Consider the following 13,625-nt stretch of genomic DNA (forward strand, 5'->3'; position numbering starts at 1 on the left):
TACGGCATGTTAAATATTTTATTTAGGTCATTAAAACAAGTTAAAAAATAGGAACTAATCAAAATTAATTGATTTTATCTAAGCCTTGTCCATAACTTATAGCCTCTACGCTGTATATTTGAGCTATCGTCGTCTGCAGAATCTCCACGTACTACGTCACAGAGAGAGTCAGGGAGAGACCAATCAAATAACGAGAAAAAATCAAAAGAAAACGGCGCGATCGAGGCAACCTTATATAGCGCTTTCTTTACGAACCTTGGGGTTAAGCCCCTATTTAGCGAAATCGTTCGAGAACCTATTCTATTCAATGGTATTTTGGAGAGATGCAGGGATGTTGAGTTTTTTCTCGCTGGTAGGGGGTGTGATGTCGATTGTCATGACGCTAGCCTGATGGCCAACATGTCATATAGAAGCCCCTTTTTAGACCGTATTCACCATAAAGGGTTCCCCTCTCTACAAAAGTGCAACCATACCTATTTTCAACTACTCTTTTTGATCATAGCGACATTGTTATATTGGTCAGGAAAAATAGGGGGTTGACCTTTCATACGGTTGCTACAATTTGAAATAATTTTCAGTGGTATACTACCTGTATTTCCTTCATTTGATTTTCCGTAATTATTTTTTAGACCAAATAACAACAAGAAAAATTAGTTGTCAATGTTAACAGGGATATTTGTTAAGAATGATGTGTGCACTAAAGGAGCTAGAGCAAATGACTCGCGACACTTGTCTAGAGTCAACTCTTAATTTGGAAAGTACGTTCGTTATTACAATCCCAAAAACCCAAAAAATCTTCCCCATTAAATAAAATTCTCCGATGTCAACTTTAAAATTCCTAATTTTTTCCACACATTTTTCCCAAACCAGTGGCAACACTACATCTAAACCAAGAATAAGCGAACAAACAATCGTTATTCGTCGAACTCCGAGCTCCTATTTGATCCCCCCCATATAGTAGTATTAAGAAAAATTAGGCAATAACATTATATAATTTTAAAAGCATTCTCATATATACTGAAACGTTTTTCATTTCTTTACGGGAAGTTTTAAAACATCCAACCCATCTCCGGCCAAATGTTTAGAGAGAAGAAAAAAAACGCATCTCAGTTTAATCCCTCGATTTCTCAATGAAAACCTAATCCATAACCTAAACTCGGTATGAGCACTTCGAAAGAGTACTTACGATACAGGGTGTTTCTGATAAGTCTGCCATAAATTAGAGATTGTGTTCTTATAGGGTCAAACTGAGTGGAAAGTGTAAGCAGAACTTTATTTACGACGATAGGGGCCAATCCATGTTTTGGGAACTCATATCTCTGCACGTAACTAAATGTTGTAGACCCCATCCATGTTCTGGTGACACTTGCCACTGACTCAGTTTGACCCTAAGAACACACCTTTTAATTTACGTCAGACTTATCGTAAACACCCTGTACATACCACCATAACTTCCAAGGAGACCCGAGGACCGCGAAACAAAGACGCACATATGCAGTTTAAACGGCAGCCGACATAAATAAATATGAGATCCCAATACAAAAACAATAAAAGCCATGGAATATCCTCGAATCATTCCATGAGAATTTTTATTTTCAAAATCTCGTGCGGAGTTTTGCTTTTCCTTGTGACAGAGAAATTTTGTTTTGAATCACGTGACACGGTGGGGTGTTGTTTTCTTTATTGACAGCCTAACTTTAACTTGATATATTTTATAATTCAGTTATGTTTAATGCATTTAATCTTTCGAAATTAGGGTCTAAATAACATGAGGTTTTTTAATAGGTTTTTGGAGAGTCAAATATTTTTAAGAAACAAAACAAATCTACAAAAACAGGTGGTTACACCTGAAACGCTATACTACACCTTTATACTATGAGCGACGAAGCGTTAGAAAATTCGTAATGTCACCGTGTACCTTTAAAAAAAACCGTTCTGATGTATATTTGCGCTTTCTTCGACAACATCTAAGGATTAAAAAAGTCCCCTTCTTCCCTGGCTGCTTCTTCCCGTATACTTTAAGGGAGGAATTCTTTCTTTCTTATTATTAAAGAAAAGAAACTTCTACAACTATAGAAAAGAAATATGCTTTTTTTCGGTTGTTGGTTTATTATTAATTCTTTACTCGCGACATACGTATTAAAATAAAAGCAATTTCTGTTTCATAACCGTTACTTATCAAGAAATATTTACGAAATTATAAGGATTTGAGATTAATATCAACTTTATAAAGAGGATCTAGTACTTAAGTCTTGTTAGTGGGAGAAATAAGTAACCCCGTTTTTAGTTTTAAAGGAAACAACAAAATGGTAAAAAAAAAAGTATTCCCCATCAATTATTAAACATTCGAGCAAATATTCTTTATTTGCTTAAAATTATTAACTAACTAGTAATTAATTATAGTTACATTTCTATAATCAAAACTACCTTAAAACCTTTATAAAAGAAAATTTTGACAAGGATGTTTTTAATTTTGCGTGCATTCTTAAAAAATTCGAAAGAAAAAAACTCAATAATTATGAAGTAATCTTTCTTTTTATAGAGAGACTTTCTCTTGTAAATAACAATAAGAAAAAGGGGTATAGAGAACTAAAGAAAAAAAAAGAGTTTCGACTGAATCTTTCAGGGTTATTAAAGTTTGCGGTCATGGTTCAGGTACATTTTCAAAGGATTTGGTATGGGAAGGAGGTTAATTTTCTCTCTAACGAACATCGTATAGCTTTCCTCTTCCATTTGATCGTCATTTGGATCTTTAACTTCATAAGCCACCCTTTTCCAAATAATTGGGGGTTGCCATTGACGGAATGATCTTCTGAAAGCGCTAGAGTTGTTAGATTTGTCACTCGCGGATGAATCGGGAACAGTTTTACACAGCCGCCATGGTTGAAATTTTTTTCAAAAGTAGCGAGCACGGCGTCAACCAACTGGCCCATGTTGAACAGTTTGCTCGAAGATCCCGGCATGGGCCTTTTGTGGCAATTAGCTATTTCTTCCTTCACGAACCCAATGGTGATGCAGTTCATCTTGAAGACTAAACGATAAACGGATATTCAATGAATAAACAGAAGTAGTCACCTGTACTTAACATAAGCCAATCAGCGGTATAAGTAACAGCGTTAAGTTTGCCGGTGTAACGAGACAACAGTAAGTGTTTGAATAGATCAGGGGTTTTAAAAGGTTAGGTATGGCTAATACCATATTACCTATGCGTTACTTTTTCACCCAAATAACATTCTCGGCCAAAGGGGTTTGGGGTAATCAAGAATGTTATTTGAGTCAAGCTTGACCCTGGTAATGTATGGCTAAAAGTGTTACCTATATATTACCTTTTCACCCATACGACTCTTTCCAAAGGTATTCCCCATTATAATAAAAACGGCAACCATCTACGTAGCTATACTATCGTACCCCATGTATAGTAACAAGAATCCATACATTTGAGAGGAATCATTCTGTAGCCTCCCCGACTCCCTTTTATTAGTCGCCAAAGATTGAGTGAGTAGCCCCTTCACTCCCATTAAAAACAGGCAATGATTAAGTGAGTAGCCCCTCGATTCCCTTTTAAAATCTCCAAAGATAAAGTGAGTAGCCCCTCGACACCCACTAAAACAGGCAATGATTAAGTGATTAGCCCCTCGACTCCCTTTATAAATCGGCTATGATAAGTAGGTTGCCTCTCGACTCTTTTGAAATCGAAAATGATTGAGTTAGTAGTCGCTCGAATCGCCAATCATTACTTATGAATTAGTGAATAGCTCCTCGATTCCCTTTAAATATTACCAATTATTGAGTATAGGTCACCATTGAATAAGTGAGTAGCAACTCGAGTGACCTTAAAAATCGCCAATGATTTAGCGAATAGTCCCTAGACCCCTTTTGAAATCACCTATGGATAGCCCCTATAGACTGCCTTTGACGCGTAAGCGTTTGAAAGAGAATTTGGCTTAGGGTTACGAATGGCAGATACATAAGCGATTGAAGTGAATTTGGTTAAGGGTTTCGTTTTCATTCTCTACTTAAGTGAGGCTAAAATTTAAAATCAATTATAGCATTTCCCAGCGTATGTCAGCGAAATGCTATAATTGATTGTGACAATTTCCCAACGGATGTCATTTAAAAGGTTTCTTCAAAAATATGTGCCATTGCGCATCCGCACCGCACTCTTATTTAAATCATTCTTTTCCGTTTTCACTCTCCCTTTAAAAAGGCGAACGATTCTTTTTCTTTCAGACCAAGTGAAAATAATAGCCCATCGTTAAATGTTCACCAAACGATGTAGCGAAAAACCCTGGATAAAGAATGCGCGTGAGCTTGAAATTTTATTATCACGCTATAGGATCGGCAACTCCCTATCTCGAACGACAGCTTATTCCGTATATACTCTATTACAAGATCGGTTGTCAGCACTCGCAAACCTAGGTCTCAATGTAATTTAGCCTTGTTCGTGCTGACAAGAGGCTAAAAAACTTCGGGATATTTTAAACGATTTTAAATCCTGAAGATCCTGAAGTTTTTTGTCTCTTGACAGCACGTACATGGCTAGGTTACATCGAGACCTAGGTTTGTGCTGACAACCGATGTTGTAACATGAGTATATACAGAATAAGCTGTCGTTCGAGATAGGGAGTTGCCTATCCTATAGCGTGAAAACAAATTTCACGCTCTCGGGCATTCTTTATCCATGGAAAAACTATCGCGCTACCTTTAAGACTGCTAAATTATTATCCGTAAGCTGGAAAATGAAAAGCAAAAGCACGCGTCTTCTATTTATCGCATTCTATTCTAAATTCTGAGCACCCGACACCCTGGGAAATACATCTTATCCCGCGTCTAATTGCCCCGCTTTCAATTTGAGAAACATTCTCCGCACTTTCCAAGAAGGACAATCGTGTTTAAAGATACGAGATCCCACGCATTTTTTAAACCAGCTCAATCCATTCAAACAATTACCATTCAATTACTAATTTTAATTTGTTGAGAAAATTAATTAACGCGCAAGTATGGCTAATCGTAATAAAAACATCAAACTATATAAGTAACCTAATGATTAGGTTAATGTAATTTGATTACTTGATCGATTAAACCATGAATAAAACCCGAAAATTCTAAATTAGACGGGGGCGCGTACTACGAATTGCCATTTGTTAACGCGGGTTTAACATGGCTTTGCCTGTCCTTGGGTCAGGTGCTATGAGTCTAAGGTAGCATGGAAATTGACCAATTTATTTATGGAAACGTTTTTAAAGATTTAATATGTAAAACGTAAGACAATTTTCCATTTTCTTTGTGTTACTTAAATATTTGGGATCGAAAGGACTTATTTGACCACGGACGAACAATACTAAACGGGCCATAGAGCGCAACCAATGTTAATTAAGCTGACTTGCCCCTTGGTTGGCAAAAATCCGGGCAAAACTAGTTTTTGCCGGGACACGTGGAAAAAACCGGCAAAAACTAAATTCATGGTTACAAAGTGGTAAACTAGCGAGTTTTAAGTGCATTTTCGTGATGTTTGTTGATGTAATGTTAGAAAAATAACAACAGTATTTTTAATTTTTAAATTTGAGGTGGTTATTGATGTATTTAATGTTTAGTATTCAAATTTGCCAGGTGTCTTTCCACGAGCATTTGCCAACAAAACAGAATTAGAAGCGGTTTCATTCTTTAACCTATTTCAAAGTTTTCCATTAATGAAAGACAGAGTAGAAAACATTCTATCTATCGAGGCTGAGCTATAACATGTCACTATATTTGGTTGGTTACATGGCCAATAAGAAGCGTGTGGAAAAAGAACTGAATTTTCTAACGCTCTCTAGAGTAGTGGCCCTTGTACCCAATGCTAGTAAATTAAAGGCATAGTGATAACTGATATTAATTTTTTATATTAATTTAGCTTCAAGTTGTGCGCGAATATTTAACGAATAATTAGTCAAATACTTTGCATAGAATTCAGGAAAAAACCTTAAAAAGTGGAAAAAAATGCGGAAAAAAGTTTTTGGCACCGGTTTTAACCTGGTTTAAACCGCGGAAAATTTAGCTTTTGCCGCCCTGGTTAAAACCGCGGTTTTTTCCACCCCTGGCAAAAACTTGCCAACCCTGCGGCTTGTATAGTGGTGGGTGGGGTTATGAAAAATACTGAGGCAAATTCCGGAAAAAGACAGCGCCATCTAGACAAAACAAGGCGTTGTTAGCTCATCTGATTCCAAAAACGGCTACTTTCTGCCGCTAAACGGCGAATTAACGAGTATTTTTCAAGTTTGACTCCTTATAACCCATTCTTTAGCATTGTTCGTCCATGATTCCACCTTGGAGGATCACCAGATTGACTGGAGACTAAAAGCTAGCCTATACCCATTACAGAAAGGTCTTCCACCATACGGACTGGTTGGCAGTTTAAAATACCCAGCATACTTCGCTTTAGCTTGGGACTACTCCTTAGGTGGCATCTAGCGGACAAAGTAGCAAGGTTTTTTACGTTCACGCATACAATGTGCAATTACAAGTGTGCGGTTAAACGTTTAAATCGAATATTGCGATCCGGTATTCAATAAGCCCATTTTCACTATTCGATACGAATATCGAATACCGAATTGACTATTCGGTTTAAGTTCGACTGCCATAAATTTAAGCCCTTTGCACTTGAGACTGAGAGACCCACCTTATTTTAAAAAATATCATCCCGATTTTATTTGTCTCCCATCGAAATTAAACTACCAGCAAGTGCCTAGGAAATTTTAAGAAATGCTAGATGACCAAAGAGGAGAGGTATTTTTGAAATTTAGGAACTTCAAAAGGTTTTTGTCCTTGCTTTGAATTAACTATTCGCGAATATTAGGGTTACCACCCGATTAATCGCCAATAGTTAAGCCTAATATTCGCGAGTATTAGGGTTAACTATTCGCGAGTATTAGGGTTAACTATTCGCGAGTATTAGGGTTAACTATTCGCGAGTATTAGGGTTAACTATTCGCGATTATTAGAGTTAACTATTCGCGAGTATTAGGGTTAACTATTCGCGATTACTAGAGTTAACTATTCGCGAGTATTAGGGTTAACTATTCGCGAGTAATAGGGTTAACTATTAGCGATTAGTCGGTTACTAAAAATAACCAAGGCCTAACTATTCGGTATTCGATAAGGAACATTTTTTGGTATTCGGCAACCGGTTCGATACCCAAAAAGTGCTATTCGCAGACCCCTAGTGGCAATTAATAATTCAATATACAATTTTCCAAGTCTTAATTAAATACTCAATGATCTTTGGTATTTGATAAGCAATTCGATCCCCAAAAAGCGGTATTACCACGCTCCTAACTTGTAGCGTTTTATTCGCGTAAACAAATGAATTGCGCGAACGACTTACTTAAGTCCTTGTCCAACATCGCGTAGAACCCCTCTACTACTAATACCGTGGGTTTCTAAGTCGCTAATTCGCTTATGGTAGTTATCCAATTTCTTTTGTAATTAAATAATAGAAAAACATTAGCAGTGTGTCTATGCTTTAGCATTGCGCGTGCGCGTCATGTCTCGACTCCTAACGTCCGTACTCAAGATCATCTAAAGCCTGGTATTCACCTTTTTTTACATAAAATACTTTAATGTTCCCATAAACCAGTAGAGGACGCCACCTTAACAATTCGAGATACTGTAGCATTTACGGAGTTTAATTCAAATCCAAATAAATTGAATTTGTCAAAACTGTCTGAAAGAATATTCTAAGTGCAATATGTACTTAAAGGTTATGTTCAGTAACCGAGTGCATCAGATACATATTGTTTTTTTACTGTACGGTTTTTGATTTTCCGATTTATAAGAAGTCACGCATGTGCATGAGCTTCATGACGTCGTTTTTACTGGCTACTGATAAACCGTACGGGAGCTATTATTAGTGTTTGCCGGACAATTCAGCAAATTATTTAGGCACAATTCTTGGGCCTAAATAGTCGCCGCCAAATAATAAGTCCATAGCCCCTTCCAAAAAGTTTTGAAAAAATGTTCTTAGTCTGAGTCAGTTCAGTTCTTCCTACAAACAGGAAGTAGTTTCCCCGCATAGCCTAGTTCACAACCTAGATATGACGTTTTTAGCTCCAAGTGCGCATGCGCGAAGAACTTAAACAACAAGATGCACAAGGGCAGGCAGTCAAACTTTTTGGAAGGGGCTATTTGATGAAATTGTTCTATTTCTATGTTGAGATTGTTGGCTTTCAATAAAATATTTCTTCCCATGGAATTTCCCTACTCTAGAGTTAGCAAATTTTTGGAGGAATTTCCCTTTTCCCTTTCTACAGTTTTCAGGAGTCAAAATTTCCCTTTTCCCTTGTGGAAATTTCCCTCAATATGGCATCTTTGGGCCACAAGTTCAAGCTTGGCTGAAGGTGGGGGGGGGGCTTTACCTTACTTATTTCGTCGCGTGATGGCGCTAGATGCTATTCATCTATAAAGGGATCATTCATTAAAGCATGAGCCTTCTATATAATGGACCAGAATCTTAATGGCGGTTCCCATGTTAAAATTTTCTCGCTTAAGTGTCTCAAAATAATAAAGAAAAAGAGATAGCAGACGACAAGGTCTTGGAGAGAGAGGGTCACGGTACAATTCAGGGTGGGAAATAGGGATTTTTTTGAAACTGGACATTGGACCTGGAATAAATAAACTGGTCCATGACCATTGACTAGGGCGCGTCGTCTGCTAAACTTTAGCAGGGGATAGTTGAGATAAGGTCTGAACTCTGGTTACCCTTGAGTTTTCTTAGTTCTCCTGTGGACCACTGACCCCCCCCCACCTCTGATTCAGTTTATAATTAGGTCCAGGCAATTTTTAACCTGGTCATTTGCCCCGTGCCAACGCCTTATTTCCCACGCTGGTACAATGTAAACAAGCAAAATGGCCGCTTGGTCTCATTTCGCTAAGGCTTGGGACTAATGTTAATTCTTTTCCATCTATTTAAAAGTTAAGTTTAATAAAGTAATTAAAAATAGGAACAATAAAGGTTTTCGCATATGGAAATTGTGAAAGTCATTCGAGGAAATTGAAATGGAAAAAACATAAGTTTTGTATCCTTCCCAAAAGCGTGACGTCACGTTTGTTAACGTTGTACCAGGGGTGCGCGTACACTGCGAAATTTAGCAAAGAGCTCACCTAGTGGAGAATAAAGGCGAACTAAAATGTCAGAAATATAATCTGTAGACAAGTCTGGGAAATAGCCGTACACTTCCTCTGCTCCAAAACCAGTTTATTAATTGCTTGGACTACTTTTTATATTCAAGAGGTGGGGCACTGCCTTCTCTAATACTAGGCCTTGAAATGTACAACAGATGCAATTTTTATGTCACATTTTGAATTTGCGCTTAGTAACCGTTAGATGGCTCTTTTCTGAGGCGATGACGATAGTAAATTCGTACTGCGCAGTCTCGCATGACGTCGCGTCTTTCGCTTATGGCGGACCAGGAAGGGAAATAAGGATTTTTTAAACTGGACTAAATAACCTGGTCCATGACCTTTGACCAGGGCACATCGTCTGCTAAACTAGAGAAGTGGGTAATTAAAATATTGGAGTTAATGTCTGTGTCCGAATTCAGCTGCCAAAGAAATCTCCTCGCTCATTGGTCAATCCAAATCAAACTTAAGGTATTTCATTGGCATTGGCAGTTTTTGGGAAAAACTTAAGGGCTGTGATGGGTTGAAATTTCCATGCAGACGCCATTGACACGTGTCAAAACATACACCAAATTTCCCATAGTTTTGAATTTGGCGCCAGTTTAAAACCTCAGAAAAGCGACATCTAGGGTGCGTTCAGTAACGATCAACGGAGACGAAACGCGTTGAGCTCCGTTGATCAACGTGATGTCATGTGACGTATTAGGCTACTGAACGGTTTTTTTCAAACTTTGCGTTGTATCGTCTGCTTACAGTTCATGGAAATGGATATGCGAGGACGTGCTAGTCGAAATAAGAGCAAACTCTGACCCGTAACTTAACCAAGGCTTAAGCTTTAAAACCCAATAACTTTTTAAGCTTCATAGATATAATCGAAAAAATTTCATAAAATAATTAACAGACACTATTCATTCGCATTCAGTCGCTGATACACCGATTTTATAAATAGTTACGAAATTATCCATCAAATTAACTTCTCGAAATCGTTCAGGGAGATAAGTTTCCTCCATTGCTGCTACGCCACAAATGCGTTACTCAACGAAGTAATCGGCTCTTACAGCCGATGACTTCGATGCCTCTTCGCTTACAATCGTGACGTCAAACAGGAAGTTCCGAAAATCGTTCAGTGGCGAATGCGCATTCAACGGAGCCTCCGTTGAGCGTTACTGAACGCAGCCCTAGTGCCATTTGTGAAATCCTAACTGCCGCCCCCCTTTTATTCCTATCGCAAGGCCTAGTATTAGAGAAGGCAGTGGGTGGGGGGTTACTGGACCTTGGGACCACTTTATCAATTGCAAATCTATAGAACCCAAGCAACGCCTACGAGATTTATGTATACATGTCGTAGGCATTGACCAAAGCTGGACCAGTTTATTATTTTGAACACTAGGGGGGGGGGAGTCACTGGTCCCAAGGACTGGTTTAAAAAATATTCTTACATCCCAGAGTGCCAGTGCAAGTTGCAAAACCCTACGTCAAACTGGCCCTAATACTTATTCCGTTGGTAACGAGCACGGGAAACTTTAGGAGAATAAACGGCCCTTAACACTCTCAAAAATATTGACCAGTTACATCTGAATTGCGGCTCTGTCAACGAACGGAGGTTCATTTTGCGTGGAAACCTGATCTAATATCAAAAGCCGATCAATGTAATAAGCGTCCTCTTCATCTGCTTATATTTCGACTCCGCCCCCAAACTTTTCATATAGCGACTTCTATTGGTGAAAAATGTCATTCTTATGTCTATTTTCCTGATCAGTTAAATAATTCGGTAATAGTTGCGGGAAGTCCCGAGGTCTGTGGTCCGAATTAAATCACGAACCAAGCATTTTCCAGCAACGAGAGCGAATAGGTGTAACGGACCAAAAGGCTAGAGCATACATCGTGCGTTAATAAATTGAATAAAGTTACCTTTTTATATCGTAAGAACTTTCCTTTTATTCGCAAGTGCGGTATCAATATTAAACACAAACTCGATTAAATATTCTTCCCGCACTTAATTATTACAAAAACCCGAACTGGTCTCTGCTAATACCCGGTAGCAACTGCCCCCTTCTCTAATCGTTCTCTCCTATTTATAGTAGGAGGCACGTCACACAGTCGAGCAGATGACGGCACAATCGTCGTCTGCTCGACTGTCTGCTTACATATTCCCCCCATGGGCCACCATATGTAACGGCCAAAAAGGCTAGAGCGTACATCGTGCATTAATAAAACAAATTATTTACCTCTCTATAGCGTTAAAACCTCTTTTCTTTATTCCGCAATATAATCTCAATAAATCTTTATACGGAAACACAAACTCAAGTAACTACTCAAACAGCATCAAACTAAATTATAACCGAACTGGTCTCCGCGAATACCCGGTAGCAACTGCCTCTCTATCGGCTCTCTCTCTCCTATATATAGTGGGAGAGTCGTCACACAATCGAGCAGACGACGACACAATCGTCGTCTGCTCGACTGTCTGCTTACATAGGGACTTGGCAATTCGGGTTTAACTCCGCCCCAGCACCATTATGGTATGTTTTTTTAACAGAATGAAAGCTATATAAGCCCCTCCTCCTGGTATGTTTTTTAGCACTAGTGGAAGGAAGCCTGACGTTGCATGACATAGTACTGCCAAGTCCCTATTAATTTGATTGCGAGAAGTTTCCGGGAAGTCTCGAGGCCCGTGGTCCGAATTAGCTCATGAAAGGAGGGTTCGTAATGTTATTAATACCAAATTAAGAGTGAAAGGAATGGGGGGGGGGCTTCTTACCCAATCCGTCAATTCCTCGCTACTAAAATATTCTTCAGCGGGAAGAGCAGCGTTGGCGTGACTTTGCGCGGGCGTACCCGAAGACGAGACCACGGAACTGTTGGGTACTACAAGTAAAGAAGAACTTGAGGTCGGAGGTGTGCTCTGTTTAGGCGTTCTACTACCATCGCTTCCTGGCCCCGATCCACCGCCGCTTTTACGATGCAGCAATGGACTTTTCTTGCGTTTCATCCTCTTAGTTAGGCTTAAAATAACACTTACAGTCATAATCACCTTAATGTAGAAATAATTAAAGGTCAAATAGAGTAATGGCACCTACTTGCCTTTGACTGTATTAAGCTCTATGGGTAGTTAACATGGAGTGCCACTACTCTATAGTCCAAATGGTAGTTTATTAACCAAATTAATGTAGAACACTTAATGATAAAATTTTTAATAAAGAAGACTTACCCTAATAATTCTTATTCCCGAATGATGTGTTATTAATTATAAATTAATTAACGCAGCTTATAATCATTAAGCCTTGGTTCTTTTCCTTGCCCATTGGAAAAGATGAGTAAGTGGAGGCATGGATTTATAATAGAAGCTTACGCTTCCTGGATATTCCACTCGCCTTAAAACGCGCACAACATTTATTCCTCGTCTGAACTGGCGCGAGCTAGTACCAGCACAAGCGTTTGTGACGTAGAATTTGAGGCAAATTCAGAGGGGGGTGGAAGTTTTTCACGCGCTTGAGTTTAAATTTTTAATAGCGCGCGTGAAACAATTTTAAGAAAAGCGCGCGCGCACGCGCGCCGAGAGAAAAAAGTTTGCCTCAATTTCTACGTCATCAGCCCCCCAGTCCCCACCCGCGTGAATTTTATGACATAAATGTGTTTAAAATCAAAATGCCTTACTGAAGCCTACAGTGAAATATCCAGGAAGCGTAAGCTTCTATTATAAATCCATGGTGGAGGAATATGGACTATTTATATCTCACTTTGAAACTGTACGAATAACAATAATAAAACTTGGCTCCATGTTTAAAATTGTAACAAAATTATAACAGCGCTATTTAAAACCACAAAACCTACAGTTAAACTTAAGGAGTATCATTTACAAGTCAAGGATTACGTTTACCCAGCTTCTCCAGCCTTTCACGGCAAACGGGGGAACCCTATATTACCCCAAAACTACTAACATATTCGTGAATCACACCAAAATCTAAGAAATAGGAGAATTCATCCTATACGTCGTCTGCTAAAATATTCTAAATGACTTCGAGCTTCGGCTACGGCTTTTCGGGGTAAAATAGGGTCAGAGGGGATAATAGAACCTTTACATCAGGGTGGGAAATAAGGATTTTTTTAAACTGGACATTAGGCCAGCGACCAGGGCTCTACATAAGGCACTAGTCAAGGCATTTGACTACTAAAATAAGTGCCTTGACTACTAAAATAAATCGAAATCTGGGGATTCACTAATCAACTTGTCTAGTAAAAAAATGTCCCAAATATTCGTAAACCATGCGTCTCACTAGTCAGTGACTACTAAAATAAATTGGGATAGGGGGCTCACTAGTCAGGCTGACTACTAAAAATAATATCCTTATGTAGATCCCTGCCAGCGACCCCCCTAATCTGGAATAAATAAACTGGTCCATGACCGACTGCCAGGGCACGTCGTCTGATAAACTAAAGAAGAGGATAATGAAAATGATTGAGTTTTA

At 38.7% G+C, this 13,625-nt stretch overlaps 1 protein-coding gene across 7 annotated transcripts; it reads right to left on the minus strand.

The window, feature by feature from the left end:
* Positions 1 to 1,539: 1,539 nt before the first annotated feature.
* LOC149640869 (uncharacterized) lies at positions 1,540 to 13,303 on the minus strand. Of its 7 annotated transcripts, XM_089850559.1 has the most exons (5): positions 12,368 to 13,100; positions 12,237 to 12,289; positions 12,082 to 12,161; positions 11,918 to 12,024; positions 1,540 to 3,031 (listed from the first exon to the last, which is right to left on the minus strand). In XM_089850559.1, the coding sequence occupies exons 3-5, from the start codon at positions 12,146 to 12,148 to the stop codon at positions 3,020 to 3,022; spliced, it is 186 nt and encodes a 61-aa protein (XP_089706685.1). In that variant the 5' UTR covers positions 12,149 to 12,161; positions 12,237 to 12,289; positions 12,368 to 13,100; the 3' UTR covers positions 1,540 to 3,019. The 7 variants fall into 7 exon arrangements, with proteins under 7 accessions (XP_089706685.1, XP_089706681.1, XP_089706683.1 ...); XM_089850555.1 differs by having other exon boundaries at positions 11,918 to 12,161; positions 12,368 to 13,303; XM_089850557.1 differs by having other exon boundaries at positions 11,918 to 12,161; positions 12,368 to 13,284.
* Positions 13,304 to 13,625: the final 322 nt, after the last annotated feature.

The sequence above is a fragment of the Phalangium opilio genome, unplaced genomic scaffold (genome assembly GCF_054372755.1).
Source record: "Phalangium opilio isolate 3A_F unplaced genomic scaffold, DU_Popi_V2 ptg000092l_1, whole genome shotgun sequence".
Classification (NCBI taxonomy): domain Eukaryota; kingdom Metazoa; phylum Arthropoda; class Arachnida; order Opiliones; family Phalangiidae; genus Phalangium; species Phalangium opilio.

Bases quoted from the DNA above. Each gene is read 5' to 3' on its own strand.
- LOC149640869 (XM_089850556.1), bottom strand. From the start codon at position 3,023: ATGAACTGCATCACCATTGGGTTCGTGAAGGAAGAAATAGCTAATTGC.